General features: G+C 38.0%; 1 protein-coding gene across 3 annotated transcripts in view; it reads left to right on the forward strand.

Annotated features, from left to right (window-relative positions):
• The window catches only part of SLC44A1 (solute carrier family 44 member 1), a 198,145-nt gene that overhangs the window by 93,140 nt on the left and 80,744 nt on the right, over nucleotides 1-24,261 (forward strand). For all 3 annotated transcript variants that reach the window (XM_045882818.3, XM_045882820.3, XM_045882819.3), the window contains exons 5-7: nucleotides 10,319-10,412; nucleotides 17,807-17,976; nucleotides 19,904-19,993. In XM_045882818.3, the coding sequence (XP_045738774.1) occupies nucleotides 10,319-10,412; nucleotides 17,807-17,976; nucleotides 19,904-19,993 (354 nt within the window). The remainder of the gene's footprint in view (nucleotides 1-10,318; nucleotides 10,413-17,806; nucleotides 17,977-19,903; nucleotides 19,994-24,261) is intronic.

The following is a 24,261-nucleotide window of genomic DNA, read 5'->3' on the forward strand; positions in this document are numbered from 1 at the left end:
GCAACCCTAAGTTGAAAATTCTGAATTTCTCAAAAAAAAAAAATCTATATTGTTCTTTGGATTGGTGACTTAATACTTGACCTGGTAAAATTTAATTCCAACATTGTTCTTGTCACTGAGAGAATTCTTTGTTTTTTGCATTCTTCCTCTTTTGTCTTTCCATCATTTGAGGTGCATAATGATTTGGAAGGAGCAGATGATTTTAAGTTTAAGTGGGAAATTTCCAAACCTCTAAGAGAGAGTTGTTCAAAATCCATGACCGAGTCAGAATGTAAGAGCAAACTATAAAGCTCTTAGAAGAAAACATAGGGGAGAACTTCATGACATTATATTGGCAATAATTTCTTGGATATGAACCAAAATCACAGTCAACAAAAGAAAAAGAATAGATAAATTGGACTACATCAAAATTTAAAACTAATGTGCATCCAAGGACACAGTCAGCAGAGTGAAAAAAGGTAACCCATGGAATAGGAGAAAAAAGATTTGCAAATCATATATCTGATAAAGGGTTAATACCCAGAATATATAAAGAATTCCTACAACTCAAGAAAAAAAAAAACAACAGCAACCCAATTAAAAATGGCTAAAGGACTTGAATAGACATTTCTTCAAAGAAGATACATGATACGCCAATAATGACATGAAAAGATGCTCAATCTACTAATCATACGGGAAATGCAAATATAAACCACAGTGTAGGGCGCCTGGGTGGCTCAGATGGTTAAGCGTCTGCCTTCGGCTCAGGTCATGATCCCAGCGTCCTGGGATCGAGTCCCGCATCGGGCTCCCTGCTCCTTGGGAGCCTGCTTCTCCCTCTGCCTCTCTCTCTCTCTGTCTCTCATGAATAAATAAATAAAATCTTTAAAAAAAAAAAATAAAATAAAATAAACCACAGTGTATACCCATTAGGACAACTTCTACAGAGAAAAACCCAAACATCACAAAACAGAAAATAACAAATGTTGGTGAAGTTATGGATAAATGGGAATCTTTGAGCATCATTGGCAGGAATATAGAATTGTATGTCCGCTGTGGAAAAGAGATTGGAGTTTCCTTAAAAAATCAAAAATAGAATTACCACAGAGGATTTTTAGGGCAGTGAAAATACTTTGTATGATACTATAATGATGGATTCTTGTCATTATACATTTGTCCATGCCCATAGGACTAGGGACTTTGGGTGATTATGATGTGTCAATGTAGGCTCATCAGTGGTATCAAATGTACCACTCTGATGGGGAGGTTTTAATGGAGGAGGCTATGCATGTGTGGGGGCAGGAGGTATGTGGGAAACCTTTGTACCTGCCTCTCAATTTTGTTGTGAACCTTAAAACTCTTTTAGAAAGTCTTATAGAAAGTAGATTACCATATGAGCCAACAATCCCACTTTTTTTTTTTTCAAGATTTTATTTATTTATTTGACAGAGAGAGAGACAGTGAGAGAGGGAACATAAGCAGAGGGAGTGGGAGAGGGAGAAGCAGGCTTCCTGCCGAGCAGGGAGCCCGATGCAGGGCTCGATCCTGGGACCCTGGGATCATGACCTGAGCTGAAGGCAGATGCTTAACGACTGAGCCACCCAGGTGCCTCCAACAATCCCACTTTTAAGTATATATCCAAAAGAATTGGTTATAGGATTTCAGAGAGATATTTGCAAACTCATGTTCATTGTAGCATTATTCATAATAACCAAGAGATGAGAGCAACCTAAATGTCTAATGATGGATGAATGGATAAAGAAAACATGGTATATACCCACAATGGAATATTAGCCTTGAAAAATAAGGAAATCGTGTCATATGCTACAACATAGATGAAACTTGAAGTCGTTATCCTAGGTGAAATAGGCCAGTAATAGAAAGATAGGGCGATGGTTTCTACTGGCTATAAAATCTCAGTTTTGCAAATGAAAACATGCCTGGGTGGCTTAGTCAGTTAAGGGTCTGCTTTCGGCTCAGGTCATGATCCCAGGGTCCTGGTATCGAGCCCCACGTCGGGCTCCCTGTTCAGCGGGGAGTCAGCTTCTCCCTCTCTGCTGCTCCCCCTGCTTGTGCTATCTCACTTTCTCTGTCAAATAAATAAATAAAATCTTTAAAAAAAAATGTAAGGTAAAATAACAGTTTACTTACCAGACTAAAAAGATAATATAAATCGTTTTCAAAGAGTTCTAAGTTTCCATGACAACATCTCAAAGTGCTTTTTAGCACTTACAACTATCCACTTGTGTGAACTATTATTACCTTCACAAATTATTTAAAATCTTTATAAGGGAAAGCTTTTAGGTTCCTATAATAACGTTTGTAAGAAATGCATTTATTAAGCAAAAAGTATTTCCTCAACTCTTTCTTTCAGACAAGAAAGAGGAGTGTTTTCTTGGACACTGAAGTTTGTAGAACACCACTGTCCAATGTGTCTGACTAGAATAGAAAATTTAGAAGTAACAGCTGGACATGAGATGGTTAGGAAGAGATGCTGCCATATTACAAAGAGCTTTAAAAGGCAAGCAGAAGAATTTAGACGAATGTAAAAGTCTAAGTTCTGGTACATGAGTTGGGTGGGAGGTGGACCAAGCATACACTTTATTATTACTATGGTTCGTCGTTTTTATATAATACAAATATAAATATGATGCTAGAGAATAAATTAAAAATTGCCTTTTAAAAATTAAAATTGCCAAGTACCATAAGGACTCAGTACCAAACTTTTTTGGTTCTTTGTTTATCATTTACCTGAGTAGTGCATGAATTTCCTGTGGGGTGGGATCATGCTATTCAATTCTGAATATCCAAGCCCTAGTACAGGATGCCACATAGTAGCTATTCATGTGTTTTGAAAGAACAATGCATTGGACTTCTCTTTCTCTCTCTCTTTTTTTTAATATTTATTTATTTGAGAGAGAGAGAGCATGGGTGGGGCAGAGGCAGAGGGAGAAGCAGACTCCCCGCTGAGCAGGGATTCCCGAGGTGGGGCTCCATCCCAGGACCACCTGAGCCACCCAGGTGACCCTGGACTTTCCTCTTCATCTCTCTCAGCACTTAGTAATTTCTCATTCCCTCAGCACACTTTATCCTTTGCTCAATTCTGAATCTGTGTCAGTTGCCACCAGCTGGTAAAATGTTTAGCTTCATTCTAACCAGAATTGATGTGAATCTTTGGTCGCCATCTTTCTCATCTCTCAATAATTCATTTTACTTCATTCATTTATCTCTCCTGTCCATCCTATCTGCGTGATTATTCATAACCTTTTTTTTTTTCCCTAAGCCCTCTTGTTTTTCCTCTTTCTTCACCTTGTGCCCTACAGAGAAAACTGAAATCATCGGGTGGGAGCCCTCCCCTGAGTTATTTTCAGCAGAGCATGAATTCCATCTTACTCTAATTTTGCTTCCCTCCAGTTTCTGGTAAACAGATTTCCTTCTTACTTTATTATCATTATTTTTGAAGACTCAAATAACGTATCCATTGTACGGGGGAAGAGAACGTCCCTACCTTGGAACCTAACTTCAGCTTTATATGAGATTTTCATCTCAACCCAGCCTGGCCACATCAGGTCGTAATGCCTGCTGGGACAGTCCCTTCCCTTCCTCTCTCCCAGATCCAAGTTTGGCCCATAGTTCATCCTTCACCTTACTCCACTCTCCCTGTTGGTCAGCATGGGCTCCTGCGTCTACTGAAGAGATAAATCAGACTTGAGCCTTGCCTTGTTTCACCATGAAGAGATTGGAGTTTCCTTGGTACCTTCTTTGAAACTTCCTTGAAGTTCATTGGTACCTACTTTGTGCCATGCACAGTGCCAGATGCTTTGTGTGTCATTTTATTCTTTCCACTTGCAAATCTAAATTCTAAACAGCAGTTTAGAAATAAGAATGACCTGGGTGCCTGGGTGGCTCAGTTGGTTAAGCGACTGCCTTCGGCTCAGGTCATGATCCTGGAGTCCCTGGATCAAGTCCCTCATCGGGCTCCCTGCTCGGCAGGGAGTCTGCTTCTCCCTCTGACCCTCCCCCCTCTCATGTGCTCTCATTCTCTCTCTCTCAAATAAATAAATAAAATCTTTAAAAAAAAAAAAAAAAAGAAATAAGAATGACCTGAAAATTGGGGGCCCACTGCATAGTCTCAGTCATTGCTAATATTTTACATGGAATACCTTATTATCTTTTGCATTACTCTTATCAAATTTTTATATCTAATTTGTTTTTCTAACACAGAAGTAAAATGACAGAAATCTTATTTTTCTTGTTTGTGTCCCATTTATAGCATGGAAGAAATCAATCCCATTTGGGAGTGCTTCTTCAGTGCACTGTATCTTGTGAAAAGTAAGAGCTTTATGAACTACCATGTAGACCATGTTCATACTTTGAGTAGGGCCATGGAGCTGGGTGCTTTCTCGGTGATCATTGTTCTGTCTTTGAAAACCTCGAAAGATGATGTGATATATCAGATAAAAGTTATGAATAGAAATAAGCCTTTGATTATCATTACCTAGGTGTTACGTTTAAAGTTAGTATCAACAGATGATCAGCATTACCCTCTTTCTTACCAGCCAGTAACAATATAACTTAAACCACACAGTTAGTATGGATTCTTTTTGGCACAATGAATCAAAAGACTGGACTTGATATCATTTACAAATGAATGAAATGATCAACCCTAGCAACTGCTTTAATTGCCTCCAAGTCAGAAACCAGCAAAGGAAGCTTGGTTGTGAAGGGGGGAAAAATCCTTATGTTTGATAATGCAATTTTAAATAATTCCTTCATTCGACAATTAATTAGCACCCAAGAGATACATGCCAGAGAAACAAAGAAAAGGTACAGTGCCCTTTAGGGAGCTTGCATGATAGAAGACAAACTTTTCATTGTCCTCCACAATACCTAGAAGTGTTGCACATAGATGTCCAAAATTAATTCACTCTGCAAATATTTATTATGCGCGTAGTATGTGCTGACAGTGGTTGACAGATAATGTCATGCCACCAGCTAGTTAATGGGTGCTTCTTGGGAACTACAAATATGTCCATGCTTTTTGTTGGTTCCTGGAAATTGAAATTGGGAATTGTATTCTTCCAGCATATGAATATATGTGCTTTCCTAATTGGAGAGAAAGGGGTTAAATTCACTGGACCTCACACAGGAGTGTAATTTGTTTTTTGTAATGAACACTGTTCTGCATTGGGAGATTTTCTTTTTTATTAACTACAATTTTCTAAATTATGTTTTTTAAGGAATCTTTTCTGTTAATTTAGTATATCCTACAAATATCGTGATAGGAGACATTTTTGGTTGTCAAAACTGGGTGAAGGGTCGGGGGAGGGTACTGGCATCTAGTGGCTAGAAACCAAGGATACTGCTAAATATCCTGCAATGCACAGGACAGCTCCTTACAACCAAGAATTGCCCAGCTCAAAATGTCATAATACCAAGGTCGAGAAATCCTATTTTACATAGTGTAATTTGTAGTGAGGGGTGAAAAGCATATAAACATTATGTATAACATGTAACACCAAAGTAAGAGATTCAAAATAGGTTATTTTATTTTTTTTTCCAGTCAGGATGTCTGTTGTATTCAACAGATGACTTTTGAGTAGTATCTATGTGCCAGGAGAGAGGGGTCCCACATATTTTGAAGGCATAAGGTCCCAGTTCTCAAAGAGCTCACTTCCTAAAAATAGAGATGATATGTAAGCTAAAAAAAATTACAAAATGATATGCTAAGTTTTATAATAGACAAAGCAGTAAATAGCTTTGGGTACATCAGAGAAAGCTTAATGAAGGAGGTGAGGCTTGAGTAGTTTGTAGAAATTCTGCTCAAACTTGAACATTTACTCAGATGGTCGTTAGGAATGGACAGTCCAAGCAGAGGCAACAGTGTGTGAAAAAGCCTGGTAGCTTGTAAACAGCAAAATTGTAAGTGGTTTATTATGTTAAGATAAGGCTGGAGTTTTAGGTAGAGGCCTGCCTTACGAGAGCTTTGAAGCCAAGGACTTTGGAAATTATCTTGAGGGCGGGAGGGTATTACAAGTAAGGACCATTTTACAAAGACCATTCTCAAGGTTGTGTGCAGCATATAGAGAAGAGACCCTTTGGGAGAGTAGTTTGAAGCAATAAGAGATCTTGAAGCTCTGAGATAACATAGAAGGGTCTGATGGTCAGGACTTGGTAACTTGAATGTCTTGAATGGTATCCAAAGATGATGGATAAAGAAGAAGATACAGGATGACTTCCCATTTCATCTTGAGGATTTCGTGGATGGTGGAGCCATTAACAAGGATAGGAGGTATATGGGAGGAGGCAGAGCAGATTTGGAGAGCCGGTGATAGAAACATCTTTTTCTTCAAACGTGTTTTTGAGATATCTGTGGGATGTATGTTTTTTGCCCAGAAGCTTATTGAATATTTGTCTGATTATGATGATTAGGAATGGCACAGAAGAAGCATTGTGGCCTAGGAGTGAAGAATTTTATTTCTAAATTTGTCAGTGATTGCTTAGAAAGGCCTTGGAAGTATTACTTTTTTCCTCTGTAATCTTTGGAGCATGGTGATGGAAACATACCTCTTAGGGGAGTTCTTATAAGTGATATTGAGCTAAAGAATAAATAATTGAATATTATAAGGCATTTGAAAAATTATGGTAGTTAAACATTCGGGGGACTATAGCAACTGTTTACCAAGATAAATGTTTATATACCAAAGTTGGCTTCCTAAGATCACTCATTTTGAATACCATTGGCTGAGTTGCATGGATTGCCTCTGGTGTGGTTTAGATAAGCTTTTGTTTTTGGTTTTAGACTTCATTACTCAAGTATGGTTTTCCCTGCCTTTTGCGTTAGAAGAAAAACTCTGTCTTACTCTTTATGACCAAACCTCTTGCGCTAAGTATTGTTTATACTCTCACTATAAAAAAAAAAGAAAAAATAAGATAGATACCACCTTAAAAAGTGTTCACTGAAAATGCATTGGCTAATAAACGTGAAAAGAGAAACAATTGTAAAATGTTTGCCATTACTGGGTTGTCTTAATGTTCTGCATTGAGGCTTCTCTGTCCATCAGCCTTTTGAGTAGGAAGCATTAGAAGGTTTCTTCTGATTGTTACTACTAACATTGTAAAGATCTTTTTCCTTTAATCTATTTAGTACAGGATCTATTTAGTACTGGCCTATGTCCCAGAATACCATCAGAGATAAGGCTATTATCCTTTCATTGAGCCTTATCCTGGGAAAGTATTTATAAAATTGAACTCTGTTGCACCTGCTGACCTCCTTTTTTAAATGAAGAAAGGGTGGGGAGGGAGATTATGTTCGCTGAATTCAGATGGAGCAGAGTGCTTGCAGACGCAGTGCTTTAGTTAGGCCCTTTTCATATTGTGCAAATTGATTCCGTCTTGCACTCTGAAAGAAAGAAGTTGACAATTCAGATCAGGAAGTTGATGATCACGTTGGGTGCTCTGCAGTTATTGACACGGTTGCTGTGTTTTTCATGAGCAATTCTATAGTAAGACTCCCAGATATTTCAGGATTAATCTAAAATGTTTGCTTGCTACTGCTGTCATGTTTTCTCTGAAAACTGCTGTAAATAGAGTCTAGTGGCATTATCTTCAAAGACGAAAGACTAATTTTAGAAGAGGTGGATATTTAATATTCATGCTTAACTTAAAAAAATAAGTCATTAACATGGAAAAGAATGTTCGAAAACAATTTCAGAAACTTAGTTTCCTACTGAATCTATCTTAAGAAGTGGAAGAAACTTGAAGAGTGCCATGTAACTTTCAAGTATTTCTTTTAAAATATCTTACCTTGGGGGCGCTTGGGTGGCTCAGTCGGTTAAGCGGCTGCCTTCGGCTCAGGTCATAATCCCAGGGTCCTGGGATCGAGCCCCACGTCAGGCTCCCTGCTCCGTGGAGAGCCTGCTTCTTCCTCTCCCTCTCCCTGCTGTTCTGCCTACTTGTGCTCTCTTTCTCTCTGTCAAATAAAAATAATAATAATAATAAAATAAATAAATAAAATATCTTACCTTGTCAAGGGGCGCCTGGGCCTGGGTAGCTCAGTTGGTTAAGCATCCAACTCTTGATTTCGGCTCAGATCTTAATCTCAAGGTCCTGGGATCATACCCTAAGTTGGGCTCCCTGCTCAGAGGAGAGTCTGCTTCTCCCTCTCCCTCTGCCCCTCCCCTTGCGCACTCTCTCTGTCTCTGTCTCTCTCTCTCAGATAAGTAAATAAATCCTTTTTAAAAAGTACTTTACATTGTCAAATTACTTGAATTATCTTTATATAAAATAGATGCTACATGTATTTTTGTAAGTATGATATTTACAGCCCATATATTTAAATACCTAGCAAGTTGGTTGCTGATTTGGGGGCAGCATTACTGAATTAAATGCAGGTTTGTGGCTTTTTAAAAATTCTTTTGGCTGATAGGACAAGATTTAAATGAAATAAAACCATTCTCAAGGTTGTCCTAGCAAATCTTTTTTTCTGTATTCCCTTGAAGTTCTTTCACACATCCTCATATGACATTTCTATAATTAGTTCAATGTTAAAACCTCCCGTTTTCACTTCACATTTTATTTTAAACTTTTTCAGTGGTCATATGGTGTGAAAGTCCATTGTTACTATAATATAAACACAAAGCTATTCTATTTCTATTTAATAATAAAGTATTTGACCAAATTAGTAATCTGGTAGGGACTGTAATTAATAAAATATAAACAGGTTACATCATAAAGTGCAGTAGGTCGTCAGCAAAATTGTAAGTAGAGCCTAGGTTTTCTCAGGTAATGATACCTATTGTATGACGAACCTGACAATATTCTAGTTGCTATGTTATAAAATTAACAAGTCAGTAAAATAAGACTTATCAAGGATTTGGTGGACTGCATCCATCTGAATTTTATATATTATTATTATTTTTTTTAAGATTTTATTTATTTATTTGAGAGAGAGAATGAGAGAGAGCACACAAGAGGGGGGAGTGGGAGAGGGAGAAGCAGACCCCCCGCTGAGCAGGGAGCCCGATGCAGGACTCGATCCCGGGACTCCAGGATCATGACCTGAGCCGAAGGCAGTCGCTTAACCAACTGAGCCACCCAGGCGCCCTGAATTTTATATATTATTAAGACACATATTAGCCACAGAAACTGAGAAATAGATGGCTGTTTGCATAACCAATCTATGATGGAATTTGAGCTGTTTTAAACTATCTGAAAACTGAGAATCCTTTTATCACTTTGTTCAGTTTATTTGCAATTAATATTTCTTGCCTTTTAAATAAGGAAAAAGTAATGTATTGTCTGAAAGCATATATGCTATATGCAGTCACTTAAAATATTTAGTAATGAGAAGCATAGGAAAGAGGGACAGGATGTGTAGTTGAGGGTCGGTTTGTAGTCAAAGAGATCTAGGAGTTCAGTCCCAGCTCTGCTCCATAGTAACTGTGTCGTCTTGGGCAAGTTATGTACCTTATCTCTTAGCCTCTATTTCGTCCTCTCTGAAGTAGGCTTAATAGAGTTATAGTAAATACATAATTAATATATGTGTGGGGTGAGAGGAGAACTTCCCCCGCCCCCGCCAGTGACTTTCTAAGAGTTCCCAGCATGATGGGAGGAGGGGGCAGGCCCTTTGTCCATCCCCAGAGAAACTTGCATGGGGAATAGAACCAGCCTTGGGAATGGGCTGCTCTTGGCCTAACGCTCAGAAGCGCTGGGCTGGCCAAAATGCGTGGCTTCTTCAGTAGGAGAATTTTGTCATGTTTCTGTTGTTCTATTATTTGGAGACATTCCTGGACACGGTTTGGTCAGTTACAATGAAAAGTTGACCTTTTTTTTTTTTTTTTTTTAAGATTTTATTTATTTGACCCAGAGAGACACAGCGAGAGAGCGAACACAAGCAGGGGGAGTGGGAGAGGGAGAAGCAGGCCTCCCGCCGAGCAGGGAGCCTGATGCGGGGCTCGATCCCAGGACCCGTGGGATCATGACTTGAGCCGAAGGCAGACGCTTAACTGACTGAGCCACCCAGGCGCCCCTGAAAAGTTGACTCTTTAAAAAAAAAAAATACATAGGGCTTGATCTATGGCAGACACTCAATAAAGTTAATTCTAGTACTTATTGTTGTTATTACCCTTAATGTTATTAATTAAAATTTGTATATAAATTACGTGAGAGGAATCAGTTTTAAATGATTGAGGACTGATCAGATTCTTATTAATTTTATAGTGTTTTAAAGTTATATATGTTGAATTAATATTAACGTATAAAATAAATACAGTGAATCAGTGAGAGAATTTATGGAGGCTCTCTTCTGCTAGCTAACGTACACCTTTTCTTTCAACAGGCTCAGCACTGTGTAGCTACAACCTAAAGCCTTCTGAATATACTACGTCTTCAAAAGCTTCTGTTCTATGCCCCAAATTACCAGTTCCAGCGAGGTAAATTTTATTGTATTTTGTTAACTTGTGACTTTTGTTTTTGTAGGTAGATTTTAAACTGTAAATATTATCCTGGGGAAAGAGTCACTTGATGATACGGGTTGCTCAGGACCAATACTTTTATAACAAAATTTAAAAAGTACTATTAGAAATGACAACATGTATTTCATATCTTAAAACACACACACACACACACATACACAGGCAAACAACTTTTCTCATTCTCAGATTTTAAATTTCTTTTGGGGGCTTACTTTTTTTTTTTAATGCCATAATTTTTAAGTATATATAACTGCTGAATCATTGCAAAATCTACAGCAAAATTAGAAGCCAATTCTCACAATCTTCAAAGATTCTTTGAAGTTGACCCTAGTAATCACTTACTGGGATTATTTTTAATTTACTTTTTAAACTTAAAAAAATATGCCAGTGATTATTCTCCACACCTTATTTCAGGCTATATCTTTTAGGTACATTCTCTATAATAATACACTGTTTGTCGTATCTTATCCAAGGTCTTATTCAACAAACACTGATTATTTCAGTACCTCCTGCATCTAATGGACACAAAGAAGAGACAGGACATATTCTTTGTTTGGAAGGATCTCACAGTAGTTACAAGTAAAGCCAACTTTAAAATTATAAATAGGTTTTTTAATGAGGAAATAAATTGGCAAGCATTGTAGAATATATCCTCAGAATTAGGTGCATAGGATTTGGAGCATGTCTAATCTTGAGAATCTTAAGTGTGCATCAGCCAGGAATGACATGAGTCAACTTCGCCAGGAATACTGAATCGAAGGCACTTTTATTATATCTTGGTATATTATAGCAAGCTACTGATTAAAATTTTGAGACTGATTTTATGTGTGCTTTCCTTTGGCTTGCTTATGGGTGTGACTCGTGCTTTATTAACTTGAATGAAATTTGAAATTTTCTGTTGAAAAGTAGATAAAGGATCTATCAGTTTAATTGATGTCCAGCTCTTTTAGTCTTGTCAAGTTGCTATTGAAATGAAAATGTAAAGCCTACGGAAATGAAAATAAAGGGACTGTTTTAAAAGATATGAAGTAGGACCTATAAATTAGGGGCTTAGACCGATAGGTAGAGAGACCCCCATTTGTGACCGTTGAGAATATTAGGGAGGCTGTAACAGTAAAGACAAGGAGGTCCTTTGAATAGAGTCGTTGGAGAAAATTTATCAGTGTAAAGACAAGAAAGGCTCTGTGCTCTCATCTCCTCAACTGCTAACAGCCTGTTTTAAGTGCATACTGTGAGTATAGAGTCCTATTTTAAGGCATAAACATATTACAAAAAGATAACCAGAGAGCCCTGATGTGAGGATGAGGTTGCTCTGTACCTGTGTTATATGGGTGGGGCAGGGGTCGGGTAAATCCTCCTTCACCTCTGACCTCTGACCCCACCGTGTCGAGGGCTGCCTCTTCCTGGTTATCTGTCTCAGGTGTTCCGTTCTTGGCCATACAAGAGCTCACACATCTCACATACAGTGCCCTGAAGAGCATTCACTAGAAGATGAAACATAGTATTAGGGGCTTGGGTTTTAGCCATGGACAGACTTGGCTTCTAACAAGGTCATCCACTAATGTCTCAGTAATCTAAGATGCAGTGATGACCCTAAACCATCTGAAAACTGTGTACTATGTTTATACTTTTTTAAAGATCCTCAGGTTTGGGGCGCCTGGGTGGCTCAGTCCTTAAGCGTCTGCCTTCAGCTCAGGTCGTGATCCCAGGGTGCTGGGATCGAGCCCTGCAACGGGCTCCCTGCTCCGCGGGAAGCCTGCTTCTCCCTCTCCCACTCCCCCTGCTTGTGTTCCTGCTCTCGCTATCTCTCACTCTGTCAAATAAATAAATAAACTCTTTAAAAAAAAAAGATCCTCAGGTTTTACTTAGTTTAGTACCTCACAGTCTAAGTATCTTATCACTTTTATCTGAACTCAGCCTGTTGGAAAGTAAAAAAAAGAAGTAACAGTTGATAGGAGGAAATCAAATCAGGACCTGGTAAATAACATCATTTAGCCTTTGGCAAGCGAAGTGCAAAGATCAGAAAACAATGAATTTGTTTAATAAAAAACTTGGGGGCAATAACCACATTCCACACCTCGTATTAAATACCACATCTTCAAAGATGAGTAAGATCTGGTCTCTGTCCTTAAGAAACTCTGTCCTTTAAAAAAAAAAAATACGGACTGGTTTTGGTGACTTTTTTGTATACACCAAAAGATGGGCACTAGGCAAAGCTATGATGCAGGCAAATGGCCTTTAGCATCGTTCACATCCCTTTGGCTTTCCTCCTAGGAGCACCCTAGTGGGACCAAAAGAGCTACTGTACTTTGAGTCCAGATAGGTCTGGGGGTGAATTCTGTGTCACCACCTTCTCTTTGTCAGCTTGAGCAAGTCTCTTCCCCTCTCTGTGAACCAAGTGTCCTCACATGTAAAATGGCAATATTAATACCTTTGTCATGGAATTGTTGTAAGAATTAAGTAAGGGTATATGTTTTAAGCATCCATTATTGTGCTTGGCATCTGGCTTAGGGAGTAGTATTTCTCTCAACCTCTAGAGCCTCCCATTTCTCCCTTAACTTTCCTGGGTACCTGGGCACCTTCTGCCATTGAAAAGCAATGCCTATTCCTTGGAGAAAAGCAATTATAAACTAATTTGCAGTAAAACACTAACACTACGTAATTGCCAAATGCTTACTATTCCTAAGAGCTTTTGAATTTTAAAAGCAAATGCCTAGAAAGGGCCATGTTTTATACAAATTTGTAACTATTGGTGACATGCTGAGCAAGGTAGCCATAGGGAGACTAGCCCTTATACCTAAAATACTTAAAGGTTTAGGTATAGCTAAAAAAACTGCAGTAGTAGAAACGGATTACATAAATTCAGTTAATTCACCAAACATTTATTTTAATATTTCTGGATGCCAGAAAGGATATTAGGTATTGGGGAATTAATAGCATGATATGGAAATGAGAAACTAACAGCCAAGAAAAAAGTGTTATCTATTCATATTTTTAAAATGAAGGATTCAGTGTAAATTAACATTTACAAATGATCTATTGTGTTCCAGCCACCATATTAAACTTCTCATGTGTATTCGTATTTAATCTTCACAAAAGCCTATAAGGATATTGTTCCTAATTTATAGATGAGGAAATAGAAGATAAGAGAAGTTAAGTGAGTTGTGCAGAGTCATACAATTAATTGTTGGGAATCAGAATTTTAATTTAAGATCTTATAAAATCTATACCACAGTTAGTTTTATACTGATCTGAAAGCTATCTCATTATATCCATGGGATGAGGTGAGTTTAGGGTCCTCCTACTCTGCCATCTTCCCCAAGACAAAGTCCTATACCACAGTTATTTTTTTAAAAAATAAATAAATAAAGGTGGGGCACCTGATCTGGCTCAGTTGGTAGAGAGCATGTGACTCTTAATCTCAGGGTCATGAGTTCAAGCCCCACATTGGGCATGGAGCCTACTTAAAAAAAAATTAAGAATTAAAAAAAAAAAAAAGTACAGGAACAAAAAAAAAAGAGTACAGGAAGGAAAGGAGAGAAAATAAATGAAATGTATGAAAAACCACTGAGTATTGCCATTAGATTCTTGATTTATTTCCTGCATTTTCTGTGCTATAGAGATATTGTCAGAATCCTTTATTATTCTTCTTTCTTAAGTAAAACTTTTCATTAGAAATCATGTGTAATTGCTTACCTATAACCTGAAGTTTTAAGATAATTGTGTGAGATGCAAACTCCTGTCTTCTCTTATGAAGGCATATGAATAAGAGATATTAGGCTTGTTTGTCATCAGACTTTGAGGGAGGGGAGCTCATTAACTGTGATAGTCTGGACTTAAGGCAAATGGATAGAATGTTTGCCATGGTAAGATACAATTTCTGAGTGGCTAATTTTTAAAAATCTTTAAAAGACTCATTATAAATTCATTTTGTTCTTGTTGACTAATGTTTCAATAATGTGAAACAGCATCAGTTCCTAATGGGACTACACTGACTTCTTAAAGATTCAATATTCTGTGGGCTTCGAAGGGTAGAAAAAGTTGCTATGAATAGAATTCTGTATGCTTGTCCTCTTGATTAAAAAGCACAGAGTGTGTCGCTTGGGTTAGACACTGAAGTAGAAAAGATCTCACATACGAGGTTCTCAGAAGTATTCTTTTCTGAGAGGTATGTGAAATCAGCTAACTCAAATTCATTATATCACATAGGAGGACTTCAGTGGTAAAATATAAGACAAACCATTTCAATCCCATGATTACGTAGATTTTTTAATAAGAAAGTCATTTGAGTATTAAAAACTCATGGCTGGTTAAGTTGTTTTTGTTCAGGGAACAGTAGAGGGAAAGAATGACAAGGGAGTGTAGGACTTTCTACTTTAAAACTAACTCTTTAACTTTGTTTTTTACTACTGTGTCCAAATGCTGTCTTCTCTTTTATTTTCCTTGTATTTCTGATATTTCTTACCACTAAAGCAGATTTTGACCATTTTGACCAGCAGCTAAACAATGTAATCAGTCTGTGCTAATTTTATACCTTCGAATTTAGAGCTGACTGTCAGGTTTTGTTGTTTTTTTTTTAACTGACATAGATTAAATTTTAAGGTAAGGAACCGTTGTTGCTTTGCTTCAGTTCTTTGAAGGAGACTTGTAAAAGTACTCTTTCCAATTAGCCAAGTGTTTAGGTATAGTATAAAATTGACTTGAAAGGGTAAGAGAGCAGATATTACTCAGCATTAACTCTTAAATAGAAATGAAAGGTTTGAATTTTAAGAATATAATCCTTCCCTTTCAGCCATCTATCCTCATTATAAGTCTGAAAAGCAGAAAAACACGAACACTGCTGGACATGCTGCTCCTGTTAATTTAGAATCACTGACTTTTGGCTGGGCTCTATTACTATTTATTATTATCATTATTACTCCTACTCTTTGAGCTAACAGATGGAGACACATGCGACTGTGTAATGTTAGGAGGATCACCCAGGGCTTTTGAACTTGGCCAGTTTTGTTTTCTGTTATAACAGGCCCCGCCCGCTCTCTTTTGGAAATGATGCGTATTTCTCTTCGAGTCTAAAACTATAGCAGCATCCTGCTAGGATATGGGAGATAGAGGTGGAGCTGCCTCTGGACGGAGGATAAGGTTCAGTTATGGTTATATGACAGGAGAAAGGAAACAGAGCAGGGCCAAGAAAATTGTGGATGTTGAAAGCGAGAAAATGGCATCCATATCCTTAAGGTAGATACATTTTATGTTCAAGGTTGGAGGCAGGTGAGCTAAACAGAGGCTGCACCAGAAATGATAGGGTAATAAGTAAAGCAGATGAAGATACAGATCATTGTAGAGCAGAGAAGATTTTAGTTTTGAAAGGTAGAGAACCAGGCTTTAGTTACCTTAGACAGGGACATTAACCTGGCCAGGGACATTACCCAGATAGACAGCATCAGGAAAAAAAACAGTTGTAGGTCACAGCAGAGGTTTCTGTCCCAAATTAGCCACCGTTGACTATGAACTTATGGTTAATTCTTTTGATCCGTTCCTGTAATATTTCTGACTAAATCCATTTCACCGAAAGGTATTCTATAATTTAATAGCTTTTTGTATCATTAATGAAACAACTTTAGTCAAAAACAATGACTTGCATACCTTTAATTTAAGCATTGCTCAGAATGCTCTGACTTTCTGCAGTTTCTGACAAAATATCAAATCTCGGGCATTAACTTTCACCAGTGCCATTTTGGAGGTTCACACAAATACACCCACAAGTCACAAGAGACACTTCTTTTTTAAGTGAACATTCATGTCACAGTGTCACGTCATTATTTTGGAATACATTTTACTGAAGCATAACTAAGGTAAGACTAGATCTTTATTATTATTATTTTATTGTTCCATGAAGTTAACAGCATGGAAGTTGTTGCCTATTCTTACTCCCATTGGTGCTCATTTACCAGCATTTAAGGAAAATCAATACATGGTACATTTATATTTTTATTTGAAAAGAAGTATTTTTGTTGTTTTTTCGAGGAAGGAAACAAAGGTAGTGTTTTGCCTCAGGTCATACAAAACTGCTTTCCTGAGATCAGAAACCTTGCAAGTTGGTATTCAGTCATATATTCTTATCCACGAATTTGACCCAAATACAGTGCCAACCAAGAATGAGCATACACTTAACCTTATTACCAACAGTGCTATGTTAGAGCTGTGACTGATGGTTCTGCAGATAATTCTAAAAATATGAGATTTATGTTAGCGATAGCTAACCTTTAACTGAATGCACACAGATGTGTGTATCTGCGTATGGACAGACATACGGACTCTCTTAGAACCCATACAGATCACAACTGAGGGCATGTTCATAGAGCTTTTTTAGAATCTCTCATTGATCAGATGTATATCATATTCTCGGAGGCTAACATAGAATATGTTACAACAAACCAGAGCTACGTGTCTGTTCACACATAGCTGTGTTCCTTCACAAGAAGAGCTGTGGTCAGTATAAACCTGATATAACTGTTGACCTCATTTTTTGGACACAATCTTATAATCATAATGACACATAAAAAGAACAGAAAACAGTGCAGAATCTCATGACCCTAACAAAGCAGAGATTTTTCATTTACTTCTATTTTTTTCTGTTCTCATTCTTACATTTATATCTTTTGTATGGAGATGGCAACCATCACATTAGATGCAAATTTTTGTTTCTTTCCCCTTGCACTATTACCTCCTGTTTCCATACATTAGTATCCATGGTTATTGTTTTAAACAGCCGCATATTATGCTGTATGTTGATGTCTTGGCATGATTAATTGATAGGAGAGTTAATAAGCTTGTGCCCCAAACACCTTTTTATGTAGCTGTTCTGATAGAGGCAACATTTTATTCGCGGTGGCACATTTCAAGCAAAAGCATGTGTGTTTTCTCTTTTTAAATAGCGTCTGGCAAAAATTCATTTTCAGTTCAACCAAGTATATGTTTGTAAGTTCTGTCATCTGCCCATTGACTGATAGCTATACAGGCGGAGGAGTTTAAGTGTTTGCTTTTGCTTTTGGTAGTTCTGTACGTGTGTGTGTGCGTGTATATGTGTGTGTGTTTCTTTTCAGAAGGGGAGGGTAATGTCTTCCTTTGGAATATGCACTCCACCCTCTCTCTGCTAAGCCTGTGGTAAGATTCGCATCCCTGCCCACGACAGTCATCTCCATAGCATTAAGTTCACACCTCTTAGCCCCCATATGATGTGTGGAGGGTGGAGTGTATTGCAGTCATAATCACCTTCCATTTGTGTGTTTGATGTGGCATTTATATTGAGTAGGAGTAATTTTTTTTCTGATTTTTTTTTCTTGTATCACCAGTGCACCTATTCCATTCTTCCATCGCTGTGCTCCCGTGAACATTTCCTGCTATGCCAAGTTTGCAGAGGCCCTGATCACCTTTGTCAGTGACAATAGTGTCTTACACAGGCTGATTAGTGGAGTAATGACCAGCAAAGAAACTATATTGGGACTTTGCTTGTTATCACTAGGTAATTGTTTTTCTCATTACTAGCTATTTCATAGTACCGCAGTAGAAGACTGTTCTGTCTTTTAACCAAAATATGAATACAGTCGGGATACCTGTAAAATGTTTAACTGCCCATAGCCAAGACAATTGTTTCAGATTATATAGAGTTATAAATATATACATATTTAAATACATATATATATATATATTTATATATCTGAAACTTTCGTTTTCTCTCATTGGAGAAAACTGGTGTTTTCCCAAACTGGCTACTGTCTATGATAACCTTTAATATGATAGCAGGAGGCTTCTTTTAGTAAATCAGCACCCCTTTGTTTTTAGTTATGATTCCAGAGGCTTATAAAAAGAGGCCACATGGTCTCTTCTCTATTTCCATCAAAGAGCATAGCTTTATGGTAGATGACTTTTGAAATACACCTTTTTTTCATTGCTACAGTTCATAATACCATGGTATTGCGGGAAAAGTTAGGAAATCTCCATTGGTTAGCCATCGAGTTTTCTTGTGAATAGATAATATAATCAAATAAACGTGGTTTTCAAGATGTAAACTCCCTGTATTATCCTAGAACTATATGTAGCCATGTCACAATCTATAGATCTTTCTAGTCGGGAGGAATAAACTGTGGTAGGAACCAAGCACCTCTTTCATTATATAAGTAAAATGAGTATTTATGCCTGTTAACAACAATTATAGTCATTGAGAAGACTAGCTGTATTTCCGTCTTGTCATTAGAGAGTATTTTCTTTTTGCTTAGGTAGTACTTGACTCAGTTGAAATAATGCTGTCCATATGAAAAGCTATTTCTGTGATATATGAAACGCTCCCATCTGTTTTTGGTTCCTGTACATTTATTGCAAAAGTGAGTACCTTAAGAATGTTACCTAGTCACAGATCCCAACCATTTATTTGGCTTTGCAAATGGCCCCCCAAAACGTGACTATTAGTCTGGCTTTATAAATAAGTTATTTGGTTTCTGAAATAGTTGAATACTTTAACCAAGAAAAGAAAAACCAAACCTTAAAAATGGTGATAATAATGTTAAACCATTGGAATTCCAGTTTTTATTAGAATGGTTCTCTTGAGGCTTAAGATCTTTGTTCATTTGTACCATGGGCCTTTAGATAATTAAAGATGAACAAATTATGATTTCAGAAATGAATTTCCCCATGCAAAGGTCAAATCTTACCAGTTTCCTTTTTAAGATTTTTTTCACTCAAGATTTTAGCATGTTGGAATTTAGCTTGGGTTGGGTAGAGGCATTGGCTAAATAACTCAAACTAGGCTTTGCTGTTTTTTGAAGAGTCTCTCAATCAATCAGGACCCCCGACCCCAGTCAAGAAAAAAGGTTAGAGGAATTTGGGCCTCAGCAGGCTTTAGGATATTATTCCGTAGGGTCAGAGCATTTCTTGGAGTTTTAGAGGAGAAACTACCAGAAAAAGATAAAATACTGTCTAGCCTGTGGACCATCTATCAGAGAAGTTGGTCCTGAAATGCAAGGATTATTCCAGGAAGTGTAGCACCTCCTTTAACTGATCTCTGTCTGTGTGTGGTAATTTTTCCAGTCACCAACATGACACATCACTCTCTACACTTGTGTGTTGGCATGTATGTTTGCATGTGAGTTCTGATGTCTTCCCGTGGTGAATCCACAACAGTTGTGTGCTGTTTTTGAGTCACCATGTTGCATTTGCATGTGTTCTTTTCTGTCATTTATAAACCCACGGTTAGGTGCCTTTAGTTTCCAGTGGTGCAAGTACCAAAGTCAAAGCGCAAAAGTAGCCAGTTAACCTTTCTTACCTAAATTGGGGTCTTGAACGTGTCAATAGCAACCAGTTATATCCCTAGGAGAAAACAATTGAAAGAGTTTCTCTTTATATTTTCCAGTGTTTTAAAATAATATTCTACGTGTTCTCTATCTTCCCTGCAGTTCTATCCATGATTCTGATGGTGATAATCAGGTATATTTCAAGAGTTCTTGTGTGGATCGTAACGATTCTGGTCATACTGGGTTCACTCGGTAAGCTGCTTATTCCTTTGTTTTTTAGTAATTAGAATTGGGAGTTTGCTTTTAACAGTCCCTCAATTCAGAACTACTTTGATTATTTTAAAGATTTTATTTATTTATTTGAGAGAGAGAGAACGGGTGCTCGCACCTACGCAGGACCAAGGGGAGGAGCAGAGTGGGAGGGAGAGGGACAAGCAGACTCTGCGCTGAGCACAGAGCCCAGCAGGGGGCTTGATCCCAGGACTTGGAGATCATGACCTAAGCTGAAACCAAGAGTTGGATGCTCAACCCACCGAGCCACCCAGACACCCTACTTTGGTTATTTTAAATAATTTTCCTTTTGTAAGGCTTGTGAATTCATTTATACACCATAAAAGGACTGGTGAGTGGATTGTACTGATGTTAATTCACTATGAGATCACTAAATGAAATAAAATGGTGAAGTCATTGGCATTCGGAATAAAAGCAGGTGGAGACATTTTTAAAAGGGGGCTAACATTTTTCTGTCAGTACCAGTTTTGGGGGGAAGAGCCCATGAGAAAAAGAAAGCAACTGAGGCCCTGTTCTGCTTCTTGTTCTTTCATTTTTCACTTAATACTTTCCATGTTCCCTTCCTGGCAGAAGAAGGGACCCTTTCCTTTCATCCTAAACTTTTTAAAGGCCTGCATTCAGGTTATTAAAATTAAAATATTATTTGATAGGGGCGCCTGGGTGGCTCAGTCATTAAGCGTCTGCCTTCCGCTCAGGTCATGATCCCAGGGTCCTGGGATGGAGCCCCACATCAGGCTCCCTGCTCTGCGGGAAGCCTGCTTCTCCCTCTCCCACTCCCCCTGCTTGTGTTCCCTCTCTCACTGTGTCTCTCTCTGTCAAATAAATAAAATCTTTAAAAAATAAAATAAAATAAAATATTATTTGATATATTGTATCTTTTTTAAAGGATTTTTGCTTTGTCTTGAAATGTTTCATAATTACATTTATAAATTTATTTATATTCTTCTGTCCTAGTTTTAGTGAGAACTACTGGTCTTATTTTCATAAAACTTAATTCTTGAGTTCTTAATTTCGGTTCATCTTTGTTTTTAATTCTTTATTTAAATTCAATTTAGTTAACATACACTGTATTATTAGTTTCAGGGGTAGAATTTAGTGACTCATAGGTTGCATATAACACCCAGCGCTCATTCCATCAAGTGCCCTCCTTAATGCCCATCACCCAGTTACGCGTTCCCCCCACCCACCTCCCTCCAGCAACCCTCAGTTTGTTTCCTTGAGTTCGGCATCTCTTATGGTTTGCCTTCCTATTTTCATCTTATTTTATTTTTCCTTCCCTTCCCTATGTTCATCTGTTTTGTTTCTTAAATTCCGCATATGAGTGAAATCATATGGCATTTGTCTTTCTCTGACTGACTTATTTCACTTAGCATAATACCCTCTAGTTCCATCCATGTCATTGCAAATGGCAAGATTCCATTCTTTTTGATGGCTGAGTAATACTCCACTGTATATCTATACCACATTTTCTTTATCCATTCATCTGTCAGTGGACATCTGGGCTCTTTCCGTAGTTTGGCTATTGTGGACATTGCTGCTATAAACATCGGGGTGCAGGTGCCCCAGTTAATCTTTGTTTTGGCGAGAATTTGAATTCATGTAACCTATTTGTGAAGTACTTGCAGGTTGTATATTTTCTCAACCCTTGATTATCTAAGATTATCTTTGCCTTACATGTGAATATTAAATCTGTTGCATATAAAATTCTCGAGGGGCAATATGTTCCCTGGGTCCATACTTCACTTTTTGGAGACCAGTCTAATTTTGTGCCTTTGCCCATCACCTATTTCACTTACCTAGATGTGTATCTTAATTTTTAACTTATCCTTATAACTTAAAATTTCTGTCTGATTCTGAATCTTAACTAAGTTTGCGTATGATCTCTTTTTTGGGAAGGTGTGTCTTTTCCAACTTGGAAAGTTGTCTTATTTCTGTATTTGATTACTGTTTCTGTTCCAGTGGTTTTCCTCTTAGCATCATTGTTCATTCTTCTGATATCATCTTCTAAATTATCATTTTAATCCTTTGTCATTTTCTCTGCACTCAGGAAGAGCTCTTCAAGTGCACCTTCCAGATCACTGATTGAGTTTTCCTCACTGTCACTTCTGTACTTGACTACCTCATTTTGTTATTCCAGTCCTTCCTTCGTCTAGCCATCTTTCTTTTCAGTTCAACGGGTGACCATTATATCTGGTTTCTGTGTTTTAGTCACTTTGGGCTGCTCTGACAAACTACCATCGACTGGATGCCTTATCAACAAGAAACATTTACTTCTCACAGTTCTAGAGGCTCAGAAGGCCAAAGCCAAGGTGCTTTGGTATCTGGTGAGGGCTGGCTCCCTGTGTCCAGCCATCATCTTGCTATTTTCTCCCACGGTGCAAGTGGGGAGGAGCTCTCTGAGAGTGGTTTTGTAAGGGCACTGACCCCCTTCATGAGGGCTCCACTCTCATGACCTCACCATCTTCTAAAGACCTACTTCCAAATAACCATCTCATTAAGGATTAGGATTTCAGTGTAGAGTTTTAGGGGGACACAAACATTCAGCTTATAGCTGATGGATCATTTTTATGTTTGCATTTTTTTTATTCTTATGTTAATCCCCATACATTACATCATTAGTTTTAGATGAAGTGTTCCATGATTCATTGTTTGTGCATAACACCCAGTGCTCCATGCAGAATGTGCCCTCCTCAATACCCACCACCAGACTAACCCATCCTCCCACCCCCCTCCCCTCTAGAACCCTGTTTGTTTTTCAGAGTCACTGATGGATCATTTTTATAATACAAGTAGATTTGAATTCCAGCTCTGCCACTTACTGGGTGTGTGACATTTGGCATGTTACTTAACTTTCCTGAATTTCAATTCTGTCATTTATAAAGTGGGACTTTTAATACCTAGTTAATGGCATTGGGGTGATTCACTTTGGTTGCCTCTATTGCACACTTCCTCACACAAATTTACATGTTCAATAAGTGATATCTTCTGTGGCTGTTGTGAACAATGTCCTCCTTGATGTCTTCATTATTATCTCGTTCTGTTTTCTTTTCTGTTTTTATTCTGTCTTTCTTTCTCATTTCTGTTTGTCTTTCTCTCATAACTTTTTTAAAGATTTTTAAAATTTTTAAGTAATCTCTACAGCCAACATGGGGCTCCAGCTCACAACCCCAAGATCAAGAGTTACATGCTCCACCAACTGAGCCAGCCAGGCACCCTTTTCTCATAACTTTTTATTCCTATTTATAGAGAACGTGTTTTATTCCATTCTTTGAGGCTATGACAGTTTTCTTTAAGATTTCAAAATGGAAGGGGTGCCTGGGTGGCTCAGTCAGTTAAGCGTCTGCCTTCAGCTCAGGTCATGATCCCAGGGTCCTGGGATTGAGTCCTGTATCGGGCTCCCTGCTCCGCGGGGAGTCTGCTTCTTCCTCTCCCAACCGCCTGCTTGTGTTCGCTCTCTCTCTCTGTCACATAAATAAATAAAATCTACGAAAACAAATAAAAATAAAAATATTTCGAAATAGAAGTATTTCCCTTTTTTGAATGTTTTTCATAGACTCATGGTTGTTTTAAGTTTGTTTACTCATCTTCAATAGAAAAAAATTCATGCTCGCTGTTTGCCACCAGGTAGGGTTGACATTTCCCTTTGATACTATTCACTGTTTACTTGAGTGCAGGTGGAGATCAGGTTGATTTGCATACTTCTCAGCCCAGTTTCTCCTCTCCCAGGCATTTATCTTGTCTGCCTATACATACACATCTTTACTCTGAATCTTCCATTTCCTTACCATAGCCTATAAGGCCTTCCAGTAGGATCTGGTCCCTGGAGCCCCTCTGCCCACAGCTTTTATCCTCTGCCCCTTGCTTTTTGCTTAGCCATGGTGGCCCCCTCTCTCTCCTGCCAGGCATGTTCCCATCTTAGCATCTTAGAATTTGCTATTACCCCTTGCCTGCACACCCTTTCCTTAGATAGTTTTATAGATTGTTTTTGGTCTGTCTTTGATTCTTTTGCTCAGATATCATCTCACCACTGAGACCTTGCTTACCCATCTTATCACAATGCTTTCCCAACACCAGCACTTTCTCTATTAAAAGGTGACTTTTTTTCTTAGACGTCATGTACTATATTTTTATTTATTTCCTTAATTGTTTTGTTTCCTTATTACTATATAAGCTCCATGTGGGATGAGGGTTGGGACTTAGTTTTGATCACAGCTCTGTCCCCAGCACCT

The sequence above is a fragment of the Mirounga angustirostris genome, unplaced genomic scaffold, assembly GCF_029215605.1.
Source record: "Mirounga angustirostris isolate CCGP_5_RB_7025 unplaced genomic scaffold, mMirAng1.0.hap1 SCAF_15, whole genome shotgun sequence".
Taxonomy (NCBI): Eukaryota; Metazoa; Chordata; class Mammalia; order Carnivora; family Phocidae; genus Mirounga; species Mirounga angustirostris.